Here is a 23,403-nt window from a genome sequence, read left to right as displayed (position 1 = left end):
ATGCAATACATTATTTATACAACTAGAACATTTATGTCCAAAGGAAAAAAATGGGTTATTTACACCAATCTTCTATTAGGGTAGGTTCATCTAGACGTACATCCTTTCGTCGTTAATTTATGCATGTTAGAATTGTCCTATCGGTTTCTTTAAAAATTAAGTACGAATTACAAAGCATAACACTTCTATAACTATTGCCAGAAAGTCCCTTAATTCTTAAACCAAAAATTCATTTGATAACAATTTGTTGTGTGATATCATTATCCTATTCATCAGATTTTTGAATAAATGATTCCTATGACAACAACTTAAAATATTTTAAGCGAAGCATCCCTATAGCCAAGTCTCAAATGTAAGTATGTCCCTAACAGAATCCTGTAATTTACTTAATTTTGCAACAGGTTTAATAGTTTATGATACTGTCTGATTTAAAAAGTATACTATGTTTTTTTTTTCGTTTTATATGAGGTGAATGTTAAATAGGTTAAAAACTTTTTTAATTTAAAATTTTCGCATTTTAATTTTTGCGAGGGACAGATTGAAAACCTTTTTATTTGTAATTATACACCCCTTTCTATATTGCAGTGTACGACACTATTGCATTGTAATTTTTGTATATAATCTTTTATTAAATGCAACCCTTAGATGCCAAAATCAAGAGAGTACGTGCCTGGGATAAAAGAGATAGGGCATGGGAAAGAAAATTTTTTTTCAAACCCAAACCTTATTTAGGTTTAGGGTCAGTCCGAACGTCCAACTGCAAGCTCTGATTGTTATATGTCATTATCGCGTTATATCTTGCATGATGATTCCTGTAACAATGAAATAAAACGATGTTGGACCCAATGTTAATTCCAATTAAGATTTTTTTTCAATATATTTTAAATGTTTCACTTGTTTTTTTTCAATGTTTACTATCAATATTACCCTAGGTTTTTTTTCTGCAAAATCTTGGAACTGAAAACCATTGACAAGAAAAATCCTCCAATAAAACCATCCAATGATGTTTTCGATAATATTTAAAGTGCTTCATGTAAAATGATTTTTTCCTCCATGTGCTATCCCCTTGTATTTATGTATGTGTGTGTGTGTGTGTGCTTGTGTTTTTTTGTGTGTGTATGTATATGTGTGTTTGTGTGTGTGTGTGAGTGTGTGAGGTTGCAAAAATTTGTAATAGGATGGACAAATTGAATTCTAAGTATCTTTTATACAGTAACTCTGTAACTTATTTTGTAAAGTGGCTAGATTTGTATGTCCAGTAACATCTAACAAACGGCTTTTTTACGTTATTTTGAGAGGTAATTCAACCTTCTTGAGAAAATTAGCCCTCAAAATAAATATAAATAAGATATGATAATAAGGGTTGTTTTATCTTCAGAGTGAAAAAAAAAACTTGGGGGACTTTTATTTAATTTTGGTTATTTCGTTCATTAATTTGAGTGTCTAACGTTTTAACCACAAATTGTAATCTAAAGAATGGTTAATTTGTATCATCATTGGAGAAATACATCAATTCATGGGTCATTGTCTTATCACTTTAGATTCCTGGAAGCAAGATGTATCAACTTGTGTTGTTGTAATAATATGCTGTTCTGATAATTTAATAATGTTTTACATGTGGGGAAATGAATGCATACCCATAAATAAAAGGGGAATTCTAAATGAACACATGTGAATTTGAGAAAAATACAGGTATAGGACAATGAACGATAAGGAAACTTCCTCAAAGGATATTGTGCGTAAAATTCTATCTTTGTATCTAGAAAATGTTAGAGAGAAAACAGATAGATCTATTTAAACGTGATTAATTCCCTTCCTCCCTCAAAATTGATTATCAAATAGGGAATGAACAATGGCACTTGAAATAATCTACTCTTTTTCTACTTTATAATATTAAAATTATTAAAAAGGAATACTCGTTCAATAATAATTATGGAAAGATTAACCTATATTTAATTGTCTTATCCCTGTATCCCAAGATATGATGCACTTTATCTTATGTCTCTATTTATTAATGTTCCTGGGTATAATACATCAAATCAAAACAGCGTACAGTGTTCAGTAAAAAAATGACGTCATAAAATACAAATGATAGGCCAGTGTACATTGTAATTGACCAATAGCAAATTTTTTACACTATACGCAGATTTCATCAAATCATTATTTTTATATAATAAATTAGGTCTAAGCTTGAAACTTTTATGGGCTTTTTAGTAGCGAAGCTACTCTATAACTCTAAATGTCTGCCCGTCCGTTTATATGTCTTTAAAACATTAATTTCTCGGGTGCGATTCAAGACAGACGGATGGAATTTTATACCAATGAGCATCCAGTATTTACTTTACTTGGTCTGTCGGTCTTTTGGTCATGCTAAAAATTCACATTTTATGTTTTTATAATCATTTTTATCAAAATTAATATCTGCTATGTTACAACAATTGTGTGTTATTCATTAACAATTTTTTACTGCTTCCTTACTTGATTTAAAAGTAATAATAGATATCCCAAACTTTTCAGATTTTTAAATTTATTAGTTGGTAAAAGGGTAAGGGTAAAATTACAACCATGTGCGTACTAGTAGCCGTGGGCTATTTTTTCAATATTTTCAAAAGAAAAATCTTCGAACTGAAAATAAATGAGAAAAAATCCTCCAAGGAAAACATCCAATAATGTTAATGCTAATCTTCTTAGTGCTCCGTGTAAAAATGATCTTTTAAGAAAAATTGATATTTTATATGCAAACCAAATTTTAAATTTTCTAGAATTTTTTTTTGCTGTAATATTCCTTAACTTATGAAATATAGATCATTAGTTTATATTTGTCATTTGCTGATTTAGTTATTATTAGTTGCATACAATATTGAGTAACTTATTACTAAACAAGTCTTTCAAGCTAACACGAATGATATAATCCATAGAAGTGAATAAAAAAAACATTATTCTAATATTGCATTCTGTTCAAAAGTTTGACGTTAATGTGCTGTAAATAGTTAAAAAGAACTTATAGGGTATTTTCAAACGTGAAAACAGAGATGATATGCGTCTTTTATTTGAATTTATCGTTCTAGTAATCACCAATGGCATTTAAAAATCAAGTTAACAATTTAAGACATAAAGTATTAGTTACAAAACTCTATAATAAATGAACATTTCACTGTTATAGGTATCTGCATGCAAGTTCTAAATAAATAAGACAATTCTAACCTGAAAATTTAACCATTAGAGCTATTTGTCATAGACCTACGTACTTATTTTAATTATAGACAGCTTTGCTTTCAACAAATATTTGATTAGATAAATGGATAATAAGATATAATTAAAATATCTTCAATAATTGGGTAGTACGTTGTGTGTTTGTATTTTTGTCTGGGATAAAGTTAAAGTTTATCCTTGGGAGTGATGGAGGCATGGATGTTACCCCCTTCCAACCTTATAATAAAGTAACAGGATGTCCTTATGTTTGTTTGTATTTACCAAAGAACCGATATGGTTCTCCTTTAGAGGGTAGCTTTTCACAGGTCCTAGGAAGGTTTATAACTATTTGGGGTAGGGTACCACCACCCTCCTAAGAGTAATCGCCCCCCTTAAAAACAAAATTAATTATTTTTTACTTTTTCTTTTTAAATCTAAAATAAAAAATTGGGTTCTCTAATTCAACTCCCCCAACTAGAGACCTCTAGGGGCGTAGCCGCAAGTAACAATATAGGCGTAACCAAAGCTATATTTCCTAACCTAAATATGTAAATTTTTTCTTCACGGATCAAAACCGATTTGTATAAAGTGGGGAAAAAATTGGGATCTAGGCCGCTTAAATAATTATAAATTGCCTAAACGTTTAATAAATATTTTAAGCATTTTTTTTTTCAGATAATATGTCATATGTTTTTGCAAGAATAAACCTGAATCTTTATAAATGTAAGTTTTTTTTTTAATTCAATGTGTGTTCTATAAAACTGTCAGTATTCATGAGACCTAGTGCCGACTCTCAATTAGGTTTTAAAAATAAATCAATAGTATTGGAAATATTAACACAGCCAGGTAGCAGAAAACAATCTGCTAGCAGACAAAAAAGGTCCTTGGAAAAGGAGGGCAGGTAGTTTACTAAATATAGATCTATATTCCTGAGTATGTTTGTATGTATTACAATTTGCTCTAATATAGCGTTTCAACGAATTCAATCTGCGGAAGTAAATTCTCACCTTTTTTTAGATTTTTAATGTTTAAAAAACATTGTATCTTCCTCGTATAATTATCCAATAAGACATTTGGCTACCAAAGTCCCCAAAGTTTTATAATGACATTTTCTTATTTGTTGGGTTGAAACTTTGGGGACTATTACTTAATTTTGATTTGTTTATTCCTTAAGTTGAGTGTCCAACGTTTCAACAAATAATTATAATCTAAAAAAGGGGTGATTTAATCTATCATTATTGGGGATGTACATGAATTTATCGCCATTGTCTTATACCTTAAGATCCCTGCAACAAAATTCTACCTATTTTAAAAGGTAATTATTAAGTAATCTATTTTTCAGGATGCCTTCCATGGTTGGTATCTTGTTGTTGCTGGCATCTGGAATCCTAACCTCCAGAGGTAAGGCAGCTTTTTTTCCAGTATCGCTTCCAACCGATCAATATCCGGTGGATTAAAACCGGTTCTTAGCCATACTGAAAAAGCATTTATAGCATCAAATTAAAAACAGCTTTCTACGAATATAAAATTTTTAAAAATGATCATCAGATTTAAACCAGTCTTATACTTTTAAAGATATTTATCTCAAATAAACACTTTCTCTTCAAATGAATATTATTTTTTTTTGTTATTGTAAATACAGCAGAATAAAATGAATGATCTTAAAAATCTAACAAGGATGACAACATTCTGTAAAAGCAGGGGTTGTTTAAAACAGACATACAATGAAAGGACATCAAAAGTTATAGAGTGACGATGCTTTCATATCAAGAAAAATACAATTCTAGAGTAAAATACTGTTTTAAAAGTAAGTTATGGAAAATTGATATAGAAAAATTAAATGTTTAGTTAATCCATAGAACTTTTCAGTATGGCTGAATTTACAACCAAAGCATTCAGTCTGATATAATGACAGACCTAAGAACACATTCTTATGCAGAAAAGCTTCGCTTAAAAAAATTTTGTGTAAATTTAGAATTTGTTTTTTAAATAGATATAAATTTTTCTATTCATGATGATTTATGAAATACCCTAACATTGGCGTAATCAATAGAGGGGGTGGGGTTTGGTTTAAGCCAGGGATCTAAAGAGATAAGACTATAGCCGATAAATTGATGTAAATTCCCAATGATTATACACAGAATTACCCCTTTTGTACATTAAAATTAGTGGTTAAAACGTTTGAACACTTAGCTTAATAAATTAACCAATCAAAATTCATTAAAGTCACCAAAGTTGTGAAGCCAACGCATTAGAAAACGTTATTTCACAACTTTGGGGACTAGTGTATTATTGTCCACATTGTCAACTCAAAGCCATAAAAAGGCGAAACCTCAGAGAAAAGCAGAGAAAAGCAAGGGTGTTTGTTCAGCCTCTAATCATAAGGGTTTAAAATAATACAGTCTGAAACTATAACTGAAACTGTAGAAAATAGAGCCAAATGGCAAGAGATCTTAATGGGAAGAAGGACAACTTTATTTTTAGAAATAAGGGATCTTGGAAAGAAAACGAAGTAGCAGGTTTCGTCGTATTTTCACAGAAGCTTTTCTTCCATTTCTAGCACTTGCACAAGGGGTTCTAATCCTGCAGGGCCTATTTCCTAATCCTGCGGGGCAATCATTAATATTTAACTAACCTTAAATAACCTATCAAAGTTATTCTGAAAATACGACGTAACCCGCTACATCGTATTCTTTTCATGATCCAAAATAAATGTTCTTATTAGTCTTTATTGTCTATATTTTGAATTCTATACATTAGATACCTCATGGCAAACTTATTAAGATGAATGATGATAAACCTAAAATAAAAATTCTAGCTACGCCAATGGGATTTAAATTCAGATTTATTGTCAGCTAGAAAAGTGCTTGCTTTGCTTTACTTAGCTTACAATACCAAAACTAAATCTTTTTATATTTATATGAGTTTTATTTTTTCTATTTAGCTCTCTCTTTCTCTATCTATCTATTTCTATCTCTCTATCTATACTATTATTTTCTATAATTAGGGTCGGTCCATCCATCCGTCCGTTCGTAACGTTTAGCTTTTTGTGTAAAAGTTAGCTCTTTTCTTTAATTTAGACATATAAGAATTGCCCTATCAATTTCAAACGTTACTTATCAATTCTTATAACAGTTAGGTATTATTTAGAAAACGCAGCAACTCTATAATCGTTACCACAAAGTCCGTGCGTCCTTTTAAACATTTTTGACCAATAGATTTTATATGATATGATTATTCTATTTATCTTTTTTTGGAATACTGATTCCTATTACAAAATGTTCTAAGCGAATCATCTCTATAATCAAGTCCTAAATATGTAAGTATGTCCCTAAACAGTATCCTGTATTTAAGCAGTCTTGCAACAAATTTACTTACACGTTACTTCGAACTATACATTTATATTTTGCTTATTCAGTTCTTACACCATACAAGTGTTAATGTTCGCTTGTACTACCGTTTGAGAGCTTCACTTCTATGTATGTTGTCATCCTTGTTTATCTTTATTTTTACTTTGATACATTCTCTGGAAAGGAATAATCTTGAAATACATGTTTGCAATTTATTTTTGAAGTGCATGAAAAAGTAAAGGATATTCAATTATTAGAAAACCAACATTAAATATTTAAATTACTTTTTCCATTATATACTGACACAGAATAAAGTATATCTGTCCGTTTGGATGAAACTTAAATTTGTTCATACAATGGTTCTAGGCTATTTTCCAGGGGTTGGGATATCCCCTATAAAATAGTGTCTCCCAACCACCAAAATTTATCCTACAATGTATCTTAAATAGCAGCTGTGCATTTACCTTCTAGGGACTTTTTAAATTAAAGGGTTTAAGGAGAGAAAAAAATATGCTAAAACCATTCCGTGAACAAAATAAGAAGAATTATTTAGCTTAAAACCATTAATGGTATTAGGTGAAGCTTTCATAAAAACAGATAACTCAATTGATTCAGTAGTTATGAAAATCTTAAGCTACAGAAATAAGCTTTTACAGTAGGCTTGTTTTAAATTATGTTTAGTTTCTAAAGTCCTTAAAAATAAATTCTGGTTATCCTCAAAGAATATGTTTATTAAAATCTAATATAACTAATACTTTTAGATAAATTTTCAGAAATATTATTAATGGTAGTTGGGTATATTATCCATCTGAAAAAAATATTCAAATACTTCTTTCTATATGTATAAAATCTAATATTACTAATAATGTTAGATCAAAGTTAAGAGATGTGTTTCATAAATAACTATCTTAACTCAAATACCATGTGTTCCTTCAATGAAGTAATGTTTTTGCTCAATTTTTCACGAATGTAAAGTAAACCTTGAGCCCAAGCAAGACCATAATATGTTAGTTTGGTTGGGGTCCACAAACCCAACCCTGTCTAGGTTCTAAAAATTTTATAAAGTTTTCTTTTACTACATAGATTTTCGAACTACAAAACAGTCGGGTCCAATTTTTTGATTTCTTAACCTTATTATTATGTAACCTTTTTTTTCGATCTTCTTTTTTCATAAAATATTTTTTTTAATTTTTTGAGGTAGAAGTATTTTTTCGACTTCTTTCTATTATATAAAAATCAACCAATTTTTGCTATTTTCTAGGATATGCCTTTTTGAGGGGACATGTACTTCTAAAGGTCCTACTCTATACCTTAATGCAAAATATCGATATCGATTTTTTCCCTTTTTAAAAAAGGGACAATAGTTGTTTTAAAAAGTCAAATATAAGCATTGTGACAACCTACAATCAGAATAGTACCTACCTCGTGAGGGCGGGATTCTTCTTCGATTTTTAAGTGATCATCTAGAGAATCCAGAGCATCATCCGCTTGTAATGGGATGTGATACTCTATCATCCAGGGCTATTATAGTAAGTAACATCTAACAGTCAACCAATCCTTTGATTGCACGACTTTTGTCTGAGGGGTCCTATCTGTGCATGGTAATGAGATGCGCCTATTTATGGGCCAAGATATTCCCCCTGCTCTAACTATTTATGTCACATACCTGACATAGCAGCGGGAGATGTAGGGGTGTGGGGGGAGGGGTTGTCAAATGTCATTAGGTAAGCTGACCTATCCTATCGCAAAAAGGCCAAAGACTAAATAATCACATGTAAGAACCATGTCAGTTAAGTGAACCTAACAAGTCTCTCGCTTAGCGAGATATGTTTGACAAATTGACACAAAAATATCAAGAAAAGGACAGATTTTTATATATAAACCAACGAACAAAAAAATACAGAAAAAAGTTTAATAAATAGTATCCCTTGTTAAATGCATTAAACTTAAAAGGTTAATATTTTATATAAAATATCCTATATTATTCTTTTTAAGATTCTGTCCTTAAATTGAAATTTCTTTAAATGTATAAAGGGCAAAAAAAATGAACATTATCTGTCATAGTAACATAATAAGAATGAAAAACCTATTTCACTCCAGTTTTATTAGGCTATGTACTTCCATTTACCCTTTAGGAGATCAGTTCTTGCAAAGAAGAAAATAGCCTCCCCTTAAAGAACCACATTTGACAAGCCATATCTTTTTTATTATAGGCAAGAAGTCTAATTGTTTGTTATTATAAACTGGTTTCGCCCTAGCCTTTAGTATCAAAGTTTAAAGCGTCCACAATTCATATTTGTTACAAAAAAAAATACGCGATTTCTACGTCTGCCGCCTTGCTATCAGAGTACTAATTTTTTTAGTGCGGGGGAGGCAGGGTACCCCAAAACCTTGGTATGTACAGTAAAGATATTATATGAAAAAGATCACACTGTTGGTAGAATCTTTAGCATCATTTGAAAGGACTGACAGACGGACTTACATTGTTCTTCTTAATATCATAGGTCATAGCCAAAAAATCTTTCACTCATGGAGTATGATTATTTTTATTCATGTTTTCTTTATGCTAAATCAATATCCATTTATTTTTAAATGGGGTTGAAATTTTCCATATCATCTTGTAATACTAACATAACTGGAATAAAATATACTACATATATTACTAAACTCTCTTGTGACACTTCAAATTTAAATTTTGACAAGAGACATATTTTTTAACTGGACAAAAGTTATTAAAGTTTTTCAAATATAAATCAGATTCTAAAACTCTCTTAACCGAATATAATATATATTTTAGTTATTTTCATCATTTAAAAATTTTCCTATATGTATTTTGGTTGTGGCTGCTAGGCTTCAGCTAGAAACAACGTAAAGTGCCCAATAAAAAATGACGTAATACAATACAAATGACCAATGAGAAGCCAGTCTAAATTTTAATTGGTTAATTATAATGTATACTGGCCTATCATTGGTCATTTGTATTGTATGATGTCATTTTTTTGGCACATCAGCTAAAAACCAGGCGGCTGCAATTGTACATTTATCATTTAGCAGTAAGATTAAACGGCTGTAGAATGTTTAAAAATAGTGCTGCTTAGTTGCTGCTACAGATTGTTGGATTATTAGCGATTTCTGTGAGGGATTGTCTAAAATTGTGGGGAGTTTGTGGCTTGCTAAAAAATGTCGTACGTCTGCTGATTTTTATGACATTTTTTTTGCAACAACTCTAAATTTCTCTAAATAAACATATTTAACTATTTTAGGTAAAGCAAGCAAATGCTTCGACAGAACTCCAAATGGAACCTTTGAAAAGGTAGGGTTTACTTTTCTTTAAAGCGAAGCTTTCTTATAATTATGGTTTATACGTCTCAGAATTATTGCATCAGTTTTTATTATAAAATACTAGCGGCTGCGCCCCTAGCATGTAGAGGCTCTATATTCGAAAAGTTAAATAAGGGCAGAAAAATAGCTTAAAACCATACCCAGACTTATTTATTAAAACAAAAAACCCTAAAACCATCTCAGGGCCTATACGAAGCTTCCCTCTAAAGGAGAACCATATCGGTTCAGTAGTTAGCAAGATCCATCGTTACAAACAAAAAAGCTTAGTACTTTATATTATAGGATAAGTATAACTATAAAAATATACAAGTCCACTTGAAGACATTTTAAAGAGTAGGTTCTTTTTAAACTTATTTTTTAAAGTTTTAAACAATAATGAAAATTTATTAGTTTTAGCCTAACCCCGAAAGTTGGCTTTAACTACCATTAAGGGGGTAATTTTTTTGCATAATTCCTTAAAGTGGGTGTTGGGTTGAAGTCAAATGCTCTTATTAAGTCAAACTGTTCTTAATTATGGACCATACATTTGGTTATCATTAAGAGCACTTTGACTTAATAAGAGCATTTGACTACAACCCAATACCCAACTTTTGGAATTTACGAGAAAAAATTACCGTCTTTACTCTTTCTTTTATTGTTATTTTCGTGTATTTTTTTCTTCGCTTCTTTTGGACATAATCACATTTTTTCCAAAGGCAAATCGTGCTTATCTTTTATTACAATGAAAAAATAACTTTTTACCTACAGAAAATGCGTTGAAGAATAACCTTAATATTAAAAATGACTGTAGCTTAAATGGCTTTAAGTGTTGAGAGGTATATGAAGAAAATAATAATCCTTTACTAGCAATATACAGAGACCTGTTTATTTAATAATGCCACAAAATTGTATATATTTTTTGATTGAGGTAGAATAAGGGATTTCAAAGGTTTTAGGGGGGTAATCTATTGTATTATTTTTTAATTTTGAGGAGGGTAAAATGGTTGGTTTGTGAGGGGTAAGTCACCCCACTTAGACGTCTTTGTATGTTTGTCAAGTTAGATCTTGTAAATGGCTAGACAAATTAGCTTATAATAGGGTTGGGCCGGATACTTTTTTGGCCGGATACCGGTTATCCGGCTGATTTCAAATGATTGATATCCGGTAACCGGCCGGATATCCGGCCAAATTACCAGATATTAAAGTAGTAAAAAAAAATTTCTTCAGAAATCTTATATAAATTTACATAAAGTTAAACTTATTCAGAAAAAATGTTCTTCTAGCTTCAATAATAAGAAAATTATAGCCATTTAAGATTTTAAAAAGCAAAAAAGTAAAAAAATTATAGAGCCGGATATCCGGCCGGATAGTTTCAATATCCGGTATCCGGCCGGATAGTTTCAATATCCGGTATCCGGCCGGATATTGAAAATGGCCGTATATCCGGCCACACCGGATATCCGGCCCAACCCTAGTTTATAATGTTTATGAAAATTTAAGTTTTATTTATTGTAGGTTTTTGGCTATTTTTGACAATACATAACTGGCTAGAAATGTGCAGCATTGTATAAGCATGAAAGGATCAATATTATGATAGGATATTACACACAGACAAGATTTATAGACCTCCAGGGTATATTACATTGTGGCATTTCAATATACTTTTCTGTATTTATCCGTTTTTTTAAATGTAAAAATTAGTTATGTTTGGACATAAAAAATAATTTCCAATGTCTAATCTTCTAAGATTTCTAATGAAACTTGACAAAAGGCAATAAAAAAAAAACATTTACTTCGGTTTTAAAATATTAGAAAAATAAAAGCCATGAAAATCTCAAAAATTATTTATTATGGACAGATGGACGAACAGACGGAATTATAAGTAAGCTTCAATACCAACTATTTTTTTATCGAGAATAAGTTTGGATTTAGAATATTCACTATATCAAGCTAATAGATGTATTATTACAGATTTTAAGGGCACAAGAGACACTAATAGATTTTAACAATAATCAACCTGTCAAAACTAAATAATAACATTCTACCGACAAACAATTTTTTAAAGTTGACATCAAGACATGACATTAAAGTGGTGATTGCTGAAATATTATTAAAATACCCAGGGATCTAAAGGGATAAGACAATGCCCGATAAATTGATGTACATCCCCAATGATGATATACAAATTTTCCCACTCTGTAAAGTAAAATTAGTGGTTTAAACGTTAAAACACGCATTTTAATAAACCAATTTTAACAAATCAAAACTCACTAAAGTCCCCAAAGTTTTTAAGTCACCAAATATGAAAACGTTATTATAAAACTTTGGAGCATAGTGTAATCTAAACAGCCAATTGTCTCCTCTATCTCTGTAAAATACCCAGTTAATTCATATGCTTTATTTTTGTTGAAAAGTTCAGAGGTATAGAATCAAATGCTCTCATTAAATCAAGTTAAATTATTTGTTTGTCCCAGAGCCAAGTTTTAATAAATGCCTCACTTCCAAACAAGGATAATTATTGTCTACGTAGCGCAACAATAACAAGCAATAGCTTCAATTAAATTAAGATGAGGGATCGGCAGCCACGCGTGAGCCACAGTAAAATCATCAATGTAATACTTTAAAATTCAGCTAGATATCTAAACTTGTACCTAAACAGACAATCCACCTTTCAGAATTTCTTTTTTTTTGTATAAAAGCGGGTTTAAATTAGAGGCTTGTGCTTGGCTGCCAAGCTACATAATTTAAAGTATTTTTACATGTATTGTTAATAAATCTTATGCTGCAGATTTTTATTTTCATTAATTCAGGTCATGAAAATTTTAAAATCCTTTAACAAACAAGAATTAATCAGTAGTTATGTTAGTTAATCTATTTTGACGGAAATAAGGAAAGTGTTATGTGGCAGGTTATAAAAAGACGTCCAAAAAGTAGGGATGAGAAGAGAAGTGGGAAAGGAAACACCTAAAAGAGAGATGTTAAGACGTATTTTTATGACGTCACACAGGACACTTTTTGTATCTCCTATTTTGTCGTGAACTATTAAACATATGTACATTGTACAAACCCCAGTTGTAGAGTAGCAGCATTACAAAAAAATATGATTTTGCAGAGAGATGTTGGCATCAATCATTCCATTCTCAAATCAGTTAAACTATTCCTAGCTCAATCAATTGAAATTGGTGATCAAATGAGTCAAATTTTTAAGGTGGTTGGAAATAGCCTAAATCCTGCCTTAGGACAATGTTAAGATTCAATAATAGTAATTTGAGCCATTTACAAGATTTTAATGGAAATATTCATAAATTAACTGCTACATTAAGATATTGGTTATTTTATAATTTGAGGAATATTACCAGATATATATTTGAGGAATTTTACCAGTTAAAAGCTTCATATTTTTTAAAAATTACTATTTTCCGTTTTTGATGAAAACTTAATGCGATGCTTTTACTCATACCTATCTTGACCACCGCCCGCCCGAGCATTTTTTAAAATTTCTCTAATATATTTTTTTTTCAAAAAGCGTTTTTAGTTTAGATGCAAGGGGACCCGGAAGGAATGTCAATTAATTGTGTTGCTGGTAGCAAATAAAATTCCTTTTTTTTGTTGCAGCGGTCATGGGGCTGTGAAAAATATTCGGGGATAGTCCCTTTCGTTACATCGCCCCATAAGGGGCGATTCGTCGTATTTTTAAAATGGCTTTTTATATGTTATTTAGGTTAGGTTAGGTTATATTTGGTTAGGTGATTGCCCCATAGGGTTAGGTAATTGCCCCCGCAGGGTTAGAGCCCCCCGCAAGGGCTAAAAATAGGAGAAAAGCTACTGTGAAAAATACGAAGAATCGCCCCATAAGGAGCGATGTTACGAAAGGAACTATACCCAAATATTCTAATGGTTGAAGCTTTTTATAGTGCCTATAAAAACGTCGTCATACTAGCCTACCATTGGTCAATTTAAATGTATACTGGCCTGCCATTTGTAATTTAGTGCGTGTATTGGTCTATCATTGGTCATTTGTATTGTTTATGTAATTTTTTAAAGGCACTTTAAAGAGCTTCCTAAAGGTTAATGAAATTGAATAAAAGCTACACTTGGATTTATGTTTGTTCCTGAAACGGCCAAAAGGTAAACTTTGTTGGCGAGCATCATCATCATGACCTAACCTGTAGGAACCTTACAAACCAGCAAAAATTACACATGTAAAGTCAAAATAGCAAATTTTGAACTGTGTAAAAAATCTAAAAAGCGAATTTTGCAGACAAAATCTTTGTTTCCATTGTTGTTGAAATTTTTCGACGATACAATTTTTAGAAAGTAAATCTTATTCTAAGAAATTTAACTATTCATAACTGACTTATTATATGTTTTGTCATATGCTTCACATTATACGAGGAAAGAAATTTTTACACGATTTTATTTAGCCAAGAAAAGGTTTATCCCAAGATATGCGACTATTCATAGCTAACTCTAGGAAGAAGGGGATAGCAAAAAGTGCCTAAACAATCCTAAGACAAATGTCTAAAATTTAAATAGCCTAAAATCCATCTGAGACCCGTGTGAAGCTTCCCTAAAATTGATAACTCATTCGGATTAGTATATAGCGAGAAGATATACCTTTATTACTTTAATTTATAGGATTGAGTACTAGATAGGCTAGACTTGCATGCTAGGTAAGGTAGACTTATATCCAAATTAACAATCTATTTGAAAATATTTTCATATTGTATGCTTTTTCTTTGTCTCTTTTTTGCTAAAACCTTGTGTGGACGTACGTACAGACATCTAGTTGTAAAGTAGCTATGCTACTAATATTATGTCCTTACCTATGCTCCACCACCAAAAGCTTTTGAAAACTATGCAGCCAGAACCTTGTGGTGGGGCTGTCCAAAAAAACCTAAAAAAATGAAGACTTAATCAGTTAACAGAAGCCTAATTTTTAACCTTTCTCTATCTCTCTTTCTATCTATCTATCAATTCTATACTATCTTCCTGTTTGTCCATCTTTTGTCTATTCTGAATTTCTCTCTTTCTGTTTAATAATAGGCCATTATATAACACTTTGACACATATCACTCTCTAGATTAAACAATCCTTATATAAAAGAAATATAATGTCTGTGTGTGTGTATGTCTGTAGCGAAAGATCTCGCTAACCGCTGGTAAAATTCTCATTTAGAGGGAAGCTTCTCTTAGATGTTAGTCTTGTAAAATCTCATATGCGGATTGAGTTTTGGGAAAAGCTTAGTACTTGTCCTTGGTAGGTTTAATGCTTTTTATATTAGTAAATTAGATATCTCTTTCTAAGAGACGTAACAATGCAAAGAAGTTTATGTAGGTAAGGACTGACGAACAGACAGTTTAGCGCTAATTATAGACAAGCTACGCTTGGGAAAATCTGTTATTCAACTATAATAACAATTTTGCAATACCTAATTCATTCAAAATTTAATCAGGGACACACGGGATAGGACAATATATAAAACACATTTGTTTGAAATAATTTTTAAAATTCAAACTTTACAAAAGGATCCTGTAATATTTAGGTACGATTTAGAAAGCGTAGCGGCTCTATAAATGTTACGTCCATTTGGAATATTCTGTTGAATATTGGCGAGGGTTGTAGACTAGATGAATTATTTTTATTGCAAATATCCTCTTCCTCCCTGAAATAGAATTCATTATTTATGCCCTTTCCTCTATAGTCTAAGAGTAAAGGGGAAATACAAAGTGTTCCTTGCATTAAGATAATCTAGAAAAATATTAAATTAAAGTAACATAATGACTGTCTGCTAAGATTTCGTAAGGCAAGGCATTAGACTATTGGGTTTGAAGTGTGTGGTGGCTCAACCATCAGTAATATAACACAATCCACAATTTTGGTGAAGTCTAAAATAGATAGGTGAATTTTAACCCCCTTAAAGGTTTAAAACTATTTTTTGGGAGGATAAACAAAAATTATACAGTGCCAAATAAAATATGACGTCAAACAATTGACCAATAATAGTCCAGTATACATTTTACAATTGTTCAATATACAGGGTGTCCCTCGTAAACTGGTTTTTTTGAAACACTTATTACTCCCTTAATATTTGAGCTATCTTAGTAAAATAAAAAGTATTTGGCAACCTACTACTGACCATTTAATGATATAGTGATGAAAAATCCGCAAAGTTAACAGAAAAAAAATTTACAAGGTAATACATAACAGGCTGATTTTAGAATGAACTGGCCTATCATTAGCCATTTGTATTGTACGACGTCATTTTTTATTAGGCACATTAGGCTGCTTCAAAAAAATTTAATTGCATCTGTTTGGTCGACTCCTCTCCTCCACACTTCCCTTATTTGCCAATATGGACATTAGGTGTATAACCGCTTGTATCATAATATTAATACCAAATGAAGGGGGTCATTATTTAGTGTATTTTTCTTTATGTGTTACCGTTTAATCAAATACGCTTATTATGTCAAACTGTTCTTAATTTGACCAAATGTAAATAAATGAAATGGCAATAGAAATATAAGAATAGAAGCATATTCTGAACCCTTTTTTCGTCAAATCTATAAAAGGAACATTTCTAGCAGACAAAAGTATTGTTTACTTTTGACTCAAGCTGATGTGGATTCTTAAAAAATGATAGACTCGCTACTCGATAGTGAGGCAAAATTATTTTTGTAAAAAATCATCCAAAAGCCCATTAAAAATCTACAAAAATTAAACAAAACCATATGTTAATAACCATTTTAAGATTTTATTTAATTTTTGTAAATTTTTTTATTCTATTTTGGAGGATTTTTCACAAAAATAATTAATTTTGCCTCACCAGCGAGTAGCCAGCCTAACTTTTTTTAAGTATCCACATCTGTTTGAAGCTTTCAAATTTAAGACGCAATTTTTGGGCAATTAATTCTGATTCCGCAAAGCTTTCTACTAAGAAAATATACTGTTTACAGCTGACTTTTATCTATGTATGAAATGAAAAAAAACATTTGTTCGTAACAAATTGTGTACACAATTTCAACCAATGAAATTAAATGTATGTACCGATGCAAGTCTCCTATTGGCTCAATCAGACATTACCTCTCTTTCTTGGTACCTTTATTGAAATGGCCATGATTAGGTTTAACTTGATGACCTCATTTGACTAAACACTTTAACACAACTTCACAGAATTACGCAAATGAAATGACCCTCTTTATTAGCAACATTGGATGGACATATTATATCAGGCCAAGCTAAACTTTCATCAATATATTTCAAAACAAAGGGCTCAAATTCTCGTAATAATATTTCAGGTGTGCGCTCACTTCCCCATATACATCCTTCAATAAACTATCAAATTTTGCAGTGGGTTTGTTATAATATCTCTTATAGTGTCAAAGATAGGGTGGGAATGGGCATTTAACGCCTCCACCCATAGTCGGAATAGTATCTATTTGGAGGCCCCCCCCCCCCTTAAAAAAGGGTTAAATAAACAACTTATGTGTCTATTTAAAAATAATAAGCACTACGCGATTGCAATAATATGAGGATGTGAATACACAGCAATACTTTAATCATATCCCAGGTCAATGGATATATTATTAATTGGATCTTAAACCAGATTTTCATGTTCTCTAATAAAGTGAAACACACAGCGGGCTAAAATAACGATTACCCCCTTCCACACCATCCCTACCACTCTTACTAAATGAACTAACTGTCCAATAAACCAGTTCCATGTTAGAAAGCTAAATTGACGATAATTTTTCCCCTGTCATAAAATCCACGTATATTTTACATCCATTCCCAGCCCTAGGTAACAAATTTATCCTGGTTTATCTGGAGCGGACGGTTACATCACACTATACTTGATCTTATATAAAATAAGGAGCATTATGAATACCAAACATCATACGGACCAAGGACGAATAAGAAAGGAGGGGAGAATTAAAAGAATTTTAACCTCCCTACAAAAAAACTAGGATGTCTTTTTAAAAGACAAAATCATTTTCATTAAAAGATATACATTTAACTCTACAGTTTAATTAGTGGCATCTGTTTAGAGGTCAAAACAGATCTTTAGTAAAAATGTATATACAGATAACTACCTGCCTCCCTTTTCCAAGGACCTTTTCGTCTGCTAGCAATTTTTTTCTACCATTTGGCTGTGTTAACATTCCCGACACTATTGGTTGATTTTTAAAGACCCAATTGGGAGTTGGCACAAGGTCCTTGGGATAATGAAACTTCTTCCCTATCTAGTGTTTTACTCTAATGGGGCCAATACATTCTCCATATTGATAGTAAAAGAAACCATTTCTCATTTGGTTAATAAGGTAGTTTAGGACTGCAATAGAAACCATGACCTTCCTTACCTATGAAACCTGCTGCTTTGTCATATGCTAGTCGTTAATATTGGGATAAGGGGAAATGTCTTGACTCATTCAGATGTGACTGTTAATTTTTAATTTTTCATAAAATGTTTTGTTATAGTCAAAAGAACACTAATTATTATTATTATTTTCTGTACTTTAAGAAAGCGTTTGTCAGCTAGTTATAATCCTATATATTAAACTAGCGGCTTTGCCCCAAGAGGTTTTTTCAAACCAATTTTTTTGTAATTTAGATTTTTAAAAAATAAATCTAAAAAAAAAAAAATTTTGGGGGGTGGGAATTTTTTTTTATGGGGGGGGGGTAGTCGACCCCACTATTTTAATTTTAGTTTTAAAAAGAATTTTTTTTTTTAGGGTGCTATTTTTATTTTTTTGGGGGGGAGGGGTTCGGGGTGTCCCACCCTCCAAAAAATAGTTATAAACCTTCCCGGGACCTATGAGAAGCTACCCTGTAATGGAGAACCCGATCGGTTCAGCGGTTAGCGAGATCCTTCGCTACAAACAAACAGACAAACAGACACCCAGACAAACAGACAGACATCGTTCTACTTTGTATTATAGACTAGCGGCTTCGCCCCTAGCCTCTAGGGGCTTTGCCCCAAGAGGTTTGATCAACCTAATTTTTTGTATTTTAGATTTAAAAAGAAAAAGTAAAAAAAAATTTTTTTTTTGGGGGGGGGGTATTTTTTATTTTTGGGGGGGGTTGGGGGTGTCCCACCCCCCAAGAAAATAGCTTAAAACCATCACAGGACCAGTAGGTATATTCCCTGAAGAGTAGAGCCCTATCGGTTCAGTGGTTACTGAGATCTTAAGCTTCAGACGGACAGACGGACAGACATCGTTCTACTTTGTATTATAGATAGTTGTTTGCTTTTACTTCTGCCATTTAATATCTTTAAAACTACTCAACTGACATGGTTTATGCGTTGTTTGTACGTTTAAGTCAGAAATAAGGTAAAGCCAACAAGCAAAATAAATCTAAAATAAAATTCTACCAATTATTGCCCCCCCAATGACAGCCAAAAATCACGTATACGTTTCATGATTTTGAATTAATTTTGTTGTTGGTATAAGCTTGGTTTAGGTGCAAATTTGGACCTCTTGCATTTAAAGAGTTACATAAGATTGGATTGGTATAAAAATGTTATTTATGCTGTTTTTGGATGTTGTAATCCTTGTTATTCTGATTAAGAATTCTTATTTCACCATTACCTTGAATTTTTGCACAAAATTTCAATCATTTGCAAAGATACACTCGCACAGAATTGCATTATAGTAAATGGTTATAGAGTAGGTGCGCTAAATGATTAGAGTGATGAAAATTTATGCAATTTTTTTCAAAGCTGGCCACTTGATACTTTATGGAGACAACAAACTTTTTCATTGCACGTCCTTTGTTTACAATATTTACAAATAAGAAAAATTATTATGTATTTTTAATTTTTGCTCGTTTTTTTTAAAAGCTGTTAATTATTTCACAAAAATAGTGAAAAAATGTTTGTTTTAGATAAAGTTTATTGGGCTTTTTACCAACAAAACAAACGTGAAATTTCATTTTAGTGGCTTTGGCGTATAATTTTAAAATAATGGACTAAATGTCAAAAAAATGAGACTCGTCTGCGCCTATATCTTTGGTATTATGCTTTGAACATTTTTACGAACGACTGCAAATTACAAACAAATAAGCGTCTTCTTACCTCTCCAGCTGCCATGTTCTGTTACTATTTATTTTTTACATTCCTAATCTCTATTCACTGTGCAGACCTATTTTGTACAACCAAGAAGAAGAAGGGGCAATCTAAATAATTTTGGCTCGATTATATTTAATTTTAATTGTATTATTTCTATCTACTTTTATTCAAAGTATGCTAAGGGCGTAAGCCGGTAATTAAATGAATAAAAATAGTATTAGTTTAGCTTGTTTTAGAGATCTTTTAAACACACACATACACACAACTTATTTTTGACAAGTAGGTCCGGTAGAAGTTATAGTTTTTGATAGAAATATCTAAGGTTTGATACAATAGTGACATGAGGCTTTTAGTAATTGTATTAATAATTAGTTACTCATAAAAATTTTATCTATTTTAAAAACTTTAATTTATTTTCTCGTATTCATTCTAATCCGGTGGATAGGAACCTGTTTTATATCCGCGGTAAGCTGTTTATAATACGATTAAAGAAATAACTATTAAATGATTGTCGTGCCATAATTTCCCGCTAAATATCAATACAGCCGGCAAAGATAAGGCTTCAAATGTCAGAAATTCTTATGACACCTATTGTTGACCCATGTTAGACATATGATTTAATTACCCTAGTTGGGTAATTATGCACAATTCAGGGATGTAAAGGGATAAGACAATGGCTGATAAATTGATGTACTTCACCAATTATGATACACATAATTACCCTTTCTGTAGATGAACATAGCTGGTTGAAACGTTTGAACACTCATCTTAATAAACCCACCAATTATAATTCACTAAGTCCCCAAAGTTATTAAGCCAACGAATAAATAAACATGATTATAAAACTTTAGGGACTAGTATAATAATCAGCCCTTTGTCTCCTCTCTCTCTGGGTCCAATTAGTCCAATAGATAATCTAAACTTTCTATATTTATTCTTTGATTTATCAAAGTCTTGCTATTAATATGTTGGCGGTTTTTGTGCGTTATTGATAGCACACTGTATAATCTTGCCTGCATACTATGAAACCTTGGTATACTTTTCACATGTCACTTTTAAATCCGCCCTTTCACACAGGGATAAGGTTTGGATCTACTGCAGTTCACGGTAAAATATTGCTGGTAACACAATTTTCCAAAAATCTATGAATTTTAAAGGCTGCTAGTTGCCAAACTGAACAGATCATACCCGCACACCATTTTAAGCGGCATAAGAAGGCCTACAAATAATCTGGAATAGCCAAGATCCAATGATGCACAGGGAAAGCTTCACTGAAGAAAAAACGTATAAAATAGGTCTTATTCGCGCATTTCTCTGCACTGCGAGATAATTATGCATTATTGATTTATGGTTATTCCAGAATATTTGTAGGCCTTCTTATGCCGCTTAAAACAGTGTGCGGGCATGATCTGTGCGTTTAGCCGTTTGGCAGCTAGCAGCCTTTAAAATTCATAGATTTTTGGAAAATTGCGTTACCAGCAATATTTTACCGTGAACTGCAGTAGATCCTAAGGTTTTAATCAGGGATAGGTAAATGGCACTTGAAAAATTAATATTTGGTCATGATCATTATTTAGACACACTGCATTATTTCCAATCCTATCTCCTTAAGAAGCTTGGTGTTTGTGTGTATGTCTGTTTGTGTGTATAGTTGTAGTCTGTATGTATTACTTTATGAGTTACAATGGATGACTGTCTGTCTGTATGTAAATGTTTCTCTATGTCTGTTTGTCTGTATAATTGCTTGTCTGTATGTCTGTATAGTTAACGTCTGTTTATATGTTTGTCTGTGTGTCCATATGTCTGTTTGACTGTATGTCCGAATGATCTTATGTTTGTTTGTCTGTATATCTACCTGGGTACATATTTGTTTGTCTGTCCTATCCGGACCCGGAATCCGGAATCCGCCCAATTTTTGGCAAATTTTGGAATCCGGATCCGGAATCCGTTTTTTAATAGCTGATTCCGGATTCTTATTTGGTAGGCTAAAATTAGCGTCTTGAGTTTTTTCTTTCAACTCCTCCTCTTTTAAGGCAAAGATTTTCATCATTATATATAATCTTTTAAAATCTGGTTCGATTCTCGGAAGTGAATTATAGAGAACACCAAGAACATTAATTTTTAGAACATATGTAGCACTTAATTTTAATAAAAAATTCAAAATCCTTTTAAAATATTGCTAGAATTCGGAATCCGAATCCGGAATCCGCCAAAATTAGAATCCGGAATCCGCAAGAAATCCGCCACTTTTTTGGACGGATTCTTTAAGAAGCCGGAATCCGAATCCGGCCCAAAAATTCGACGGATTGCCATCACCAGTCTGTCCAATAAGTACTAGCTTTTTGACTTGAAGAAAAAAAGGGTTGACTTTTATGAAATAATAGTTTTATGAAATGTATTACTTCAAGAAACTCGTATCCACTTCTTATGTCTTAATATGTCATATTTGGATAAAAAATAACAGCATAACATTCCCTTTTTCCGTGTGTTTCTACCCTTCAATAAGAAATTATATTTCACAGAAGCATAGATACATGGTGTGCAATGATTCCCGCATTCGCATAATCTCTTTTCTTCAAAAATTGTTGTTAAAATAGCAAATAAATTAGAGTAAATGTTTTTTTTATTAAGAGAGTAAAGGAAATTGAAATTGGCAATTTGTTCTCTTGTAAAGATTTGTATTTTTGTCGAGTGGATTTTGTTTTAAATGTGCGGGAATAAATGCACATTTAGATACCACAACCTTTCTTTCGTGTCCAATATTTTTTGGAAGAAAAGTTACTCTATAATGCTTTGTTACAAAAAATTATGGCTTTACCATTTAATCTACTTTTGTTTTTATAATAAGAATAATAAATGGACGTTGGCCAATTTTTTAGGGGTGATGGGTATTGTCCCACACCATAAGTTGTTAACTATTATCTTTGGTAAGGCATATGACCTCAAAAGCAGAGCCTAATCAATTGAGTGGTTCTGAAATTTTAAGCTTTATCCGCACAAACAGAGTGACAGGCGTACAGAAGGACATCGTTCTACTTTTCAATATAGAAATCAATTTGTCCATAAACCTTTTAATAGATCAAGTTCAGACCTTATTCTATACTAGTTTGGATCCAACGAATCGAATTCAATTGAAAGTATCCAACGTTTTTGAGCAACTGTGGCTATAAAACTTTGAGTACCAGTGTAATTTACAAGTCAAAATCAGGGAGTAAGGACGGGGGCAATGGATCGAATATTCAATCTTTAGGAGTCTCAGACTTTGGGTACTGGCTTAAAGGGAATGTGCAAGAATTTAGCAGTTTCTGACTGAGTTTGGGTACTTGCGCAAGAAATGCCGCTACTCGCTGTGTTAGTTTAGAAAATATCCTCTTCCTTCCAGATTATTTTATCTAGTTATGTTGCAAGCCCTGGGGACTTATAAAATGAATCATAAGTCACGTTTTATAAAAATTTATCAATTATATAAAA

The 23,403-nt window shown here is 31.7% G+C and overlaps 1 protein-coding gene across 2 annotated transcripts in view; it reads left to right on the top strand.

Annotated features, from left to right (window-relative positions):
• The first annotated feature begins 3,853 nt into the window (after positions 1 to 3,853).
• Positions 3,854 to 23,403, top strand: part of LOC145304056 (spondin-1-like) — a 132,763-nt gene continuing 113,213 nt past the window's right edge. For both annotated transcript variants that reach the window (XM_080145815.1, XM_080145814.1), the window contains exons 1-3: positions 3,854 to 3,915; positions 4,535 to 4,593; positions 9,806 to 9,855. In XM_080145815.1, coding sequence (XP_080001941.1) covers positions 3,914 to 3,915; positions 4,535 to 4,593; positions 9,806 to 9,855 — 111 coding nt within the window. In that variant the 5' untranslated portion in view covers positions 3,854 to 3,913. The remainder of the gene's footprint in view (positions 3,916 to 4,534; positions 4,594 to 9,805; positions 9,856 to 23,403) is intronic.

Source organism: Acartia tonsa, chromosome 13, assembly GCF_053477335.1.
Source record: "Acartia tonsa isolate MP-2025a chromosome 13, ASM5347733v1, whole genome shotgun sequence".
Taxonomy (NCBI): domain Eukaryota; kingdom Metazoa; phylum Arthropoda; class Copepoda; order Calanoida; family Acartiidae; genus Acartia; species Acartia tonsa.
Note: the sequence above shows the minus strand (reverse complement) of the source record. Positions and strands in the feature narration are given on the sequence as shown.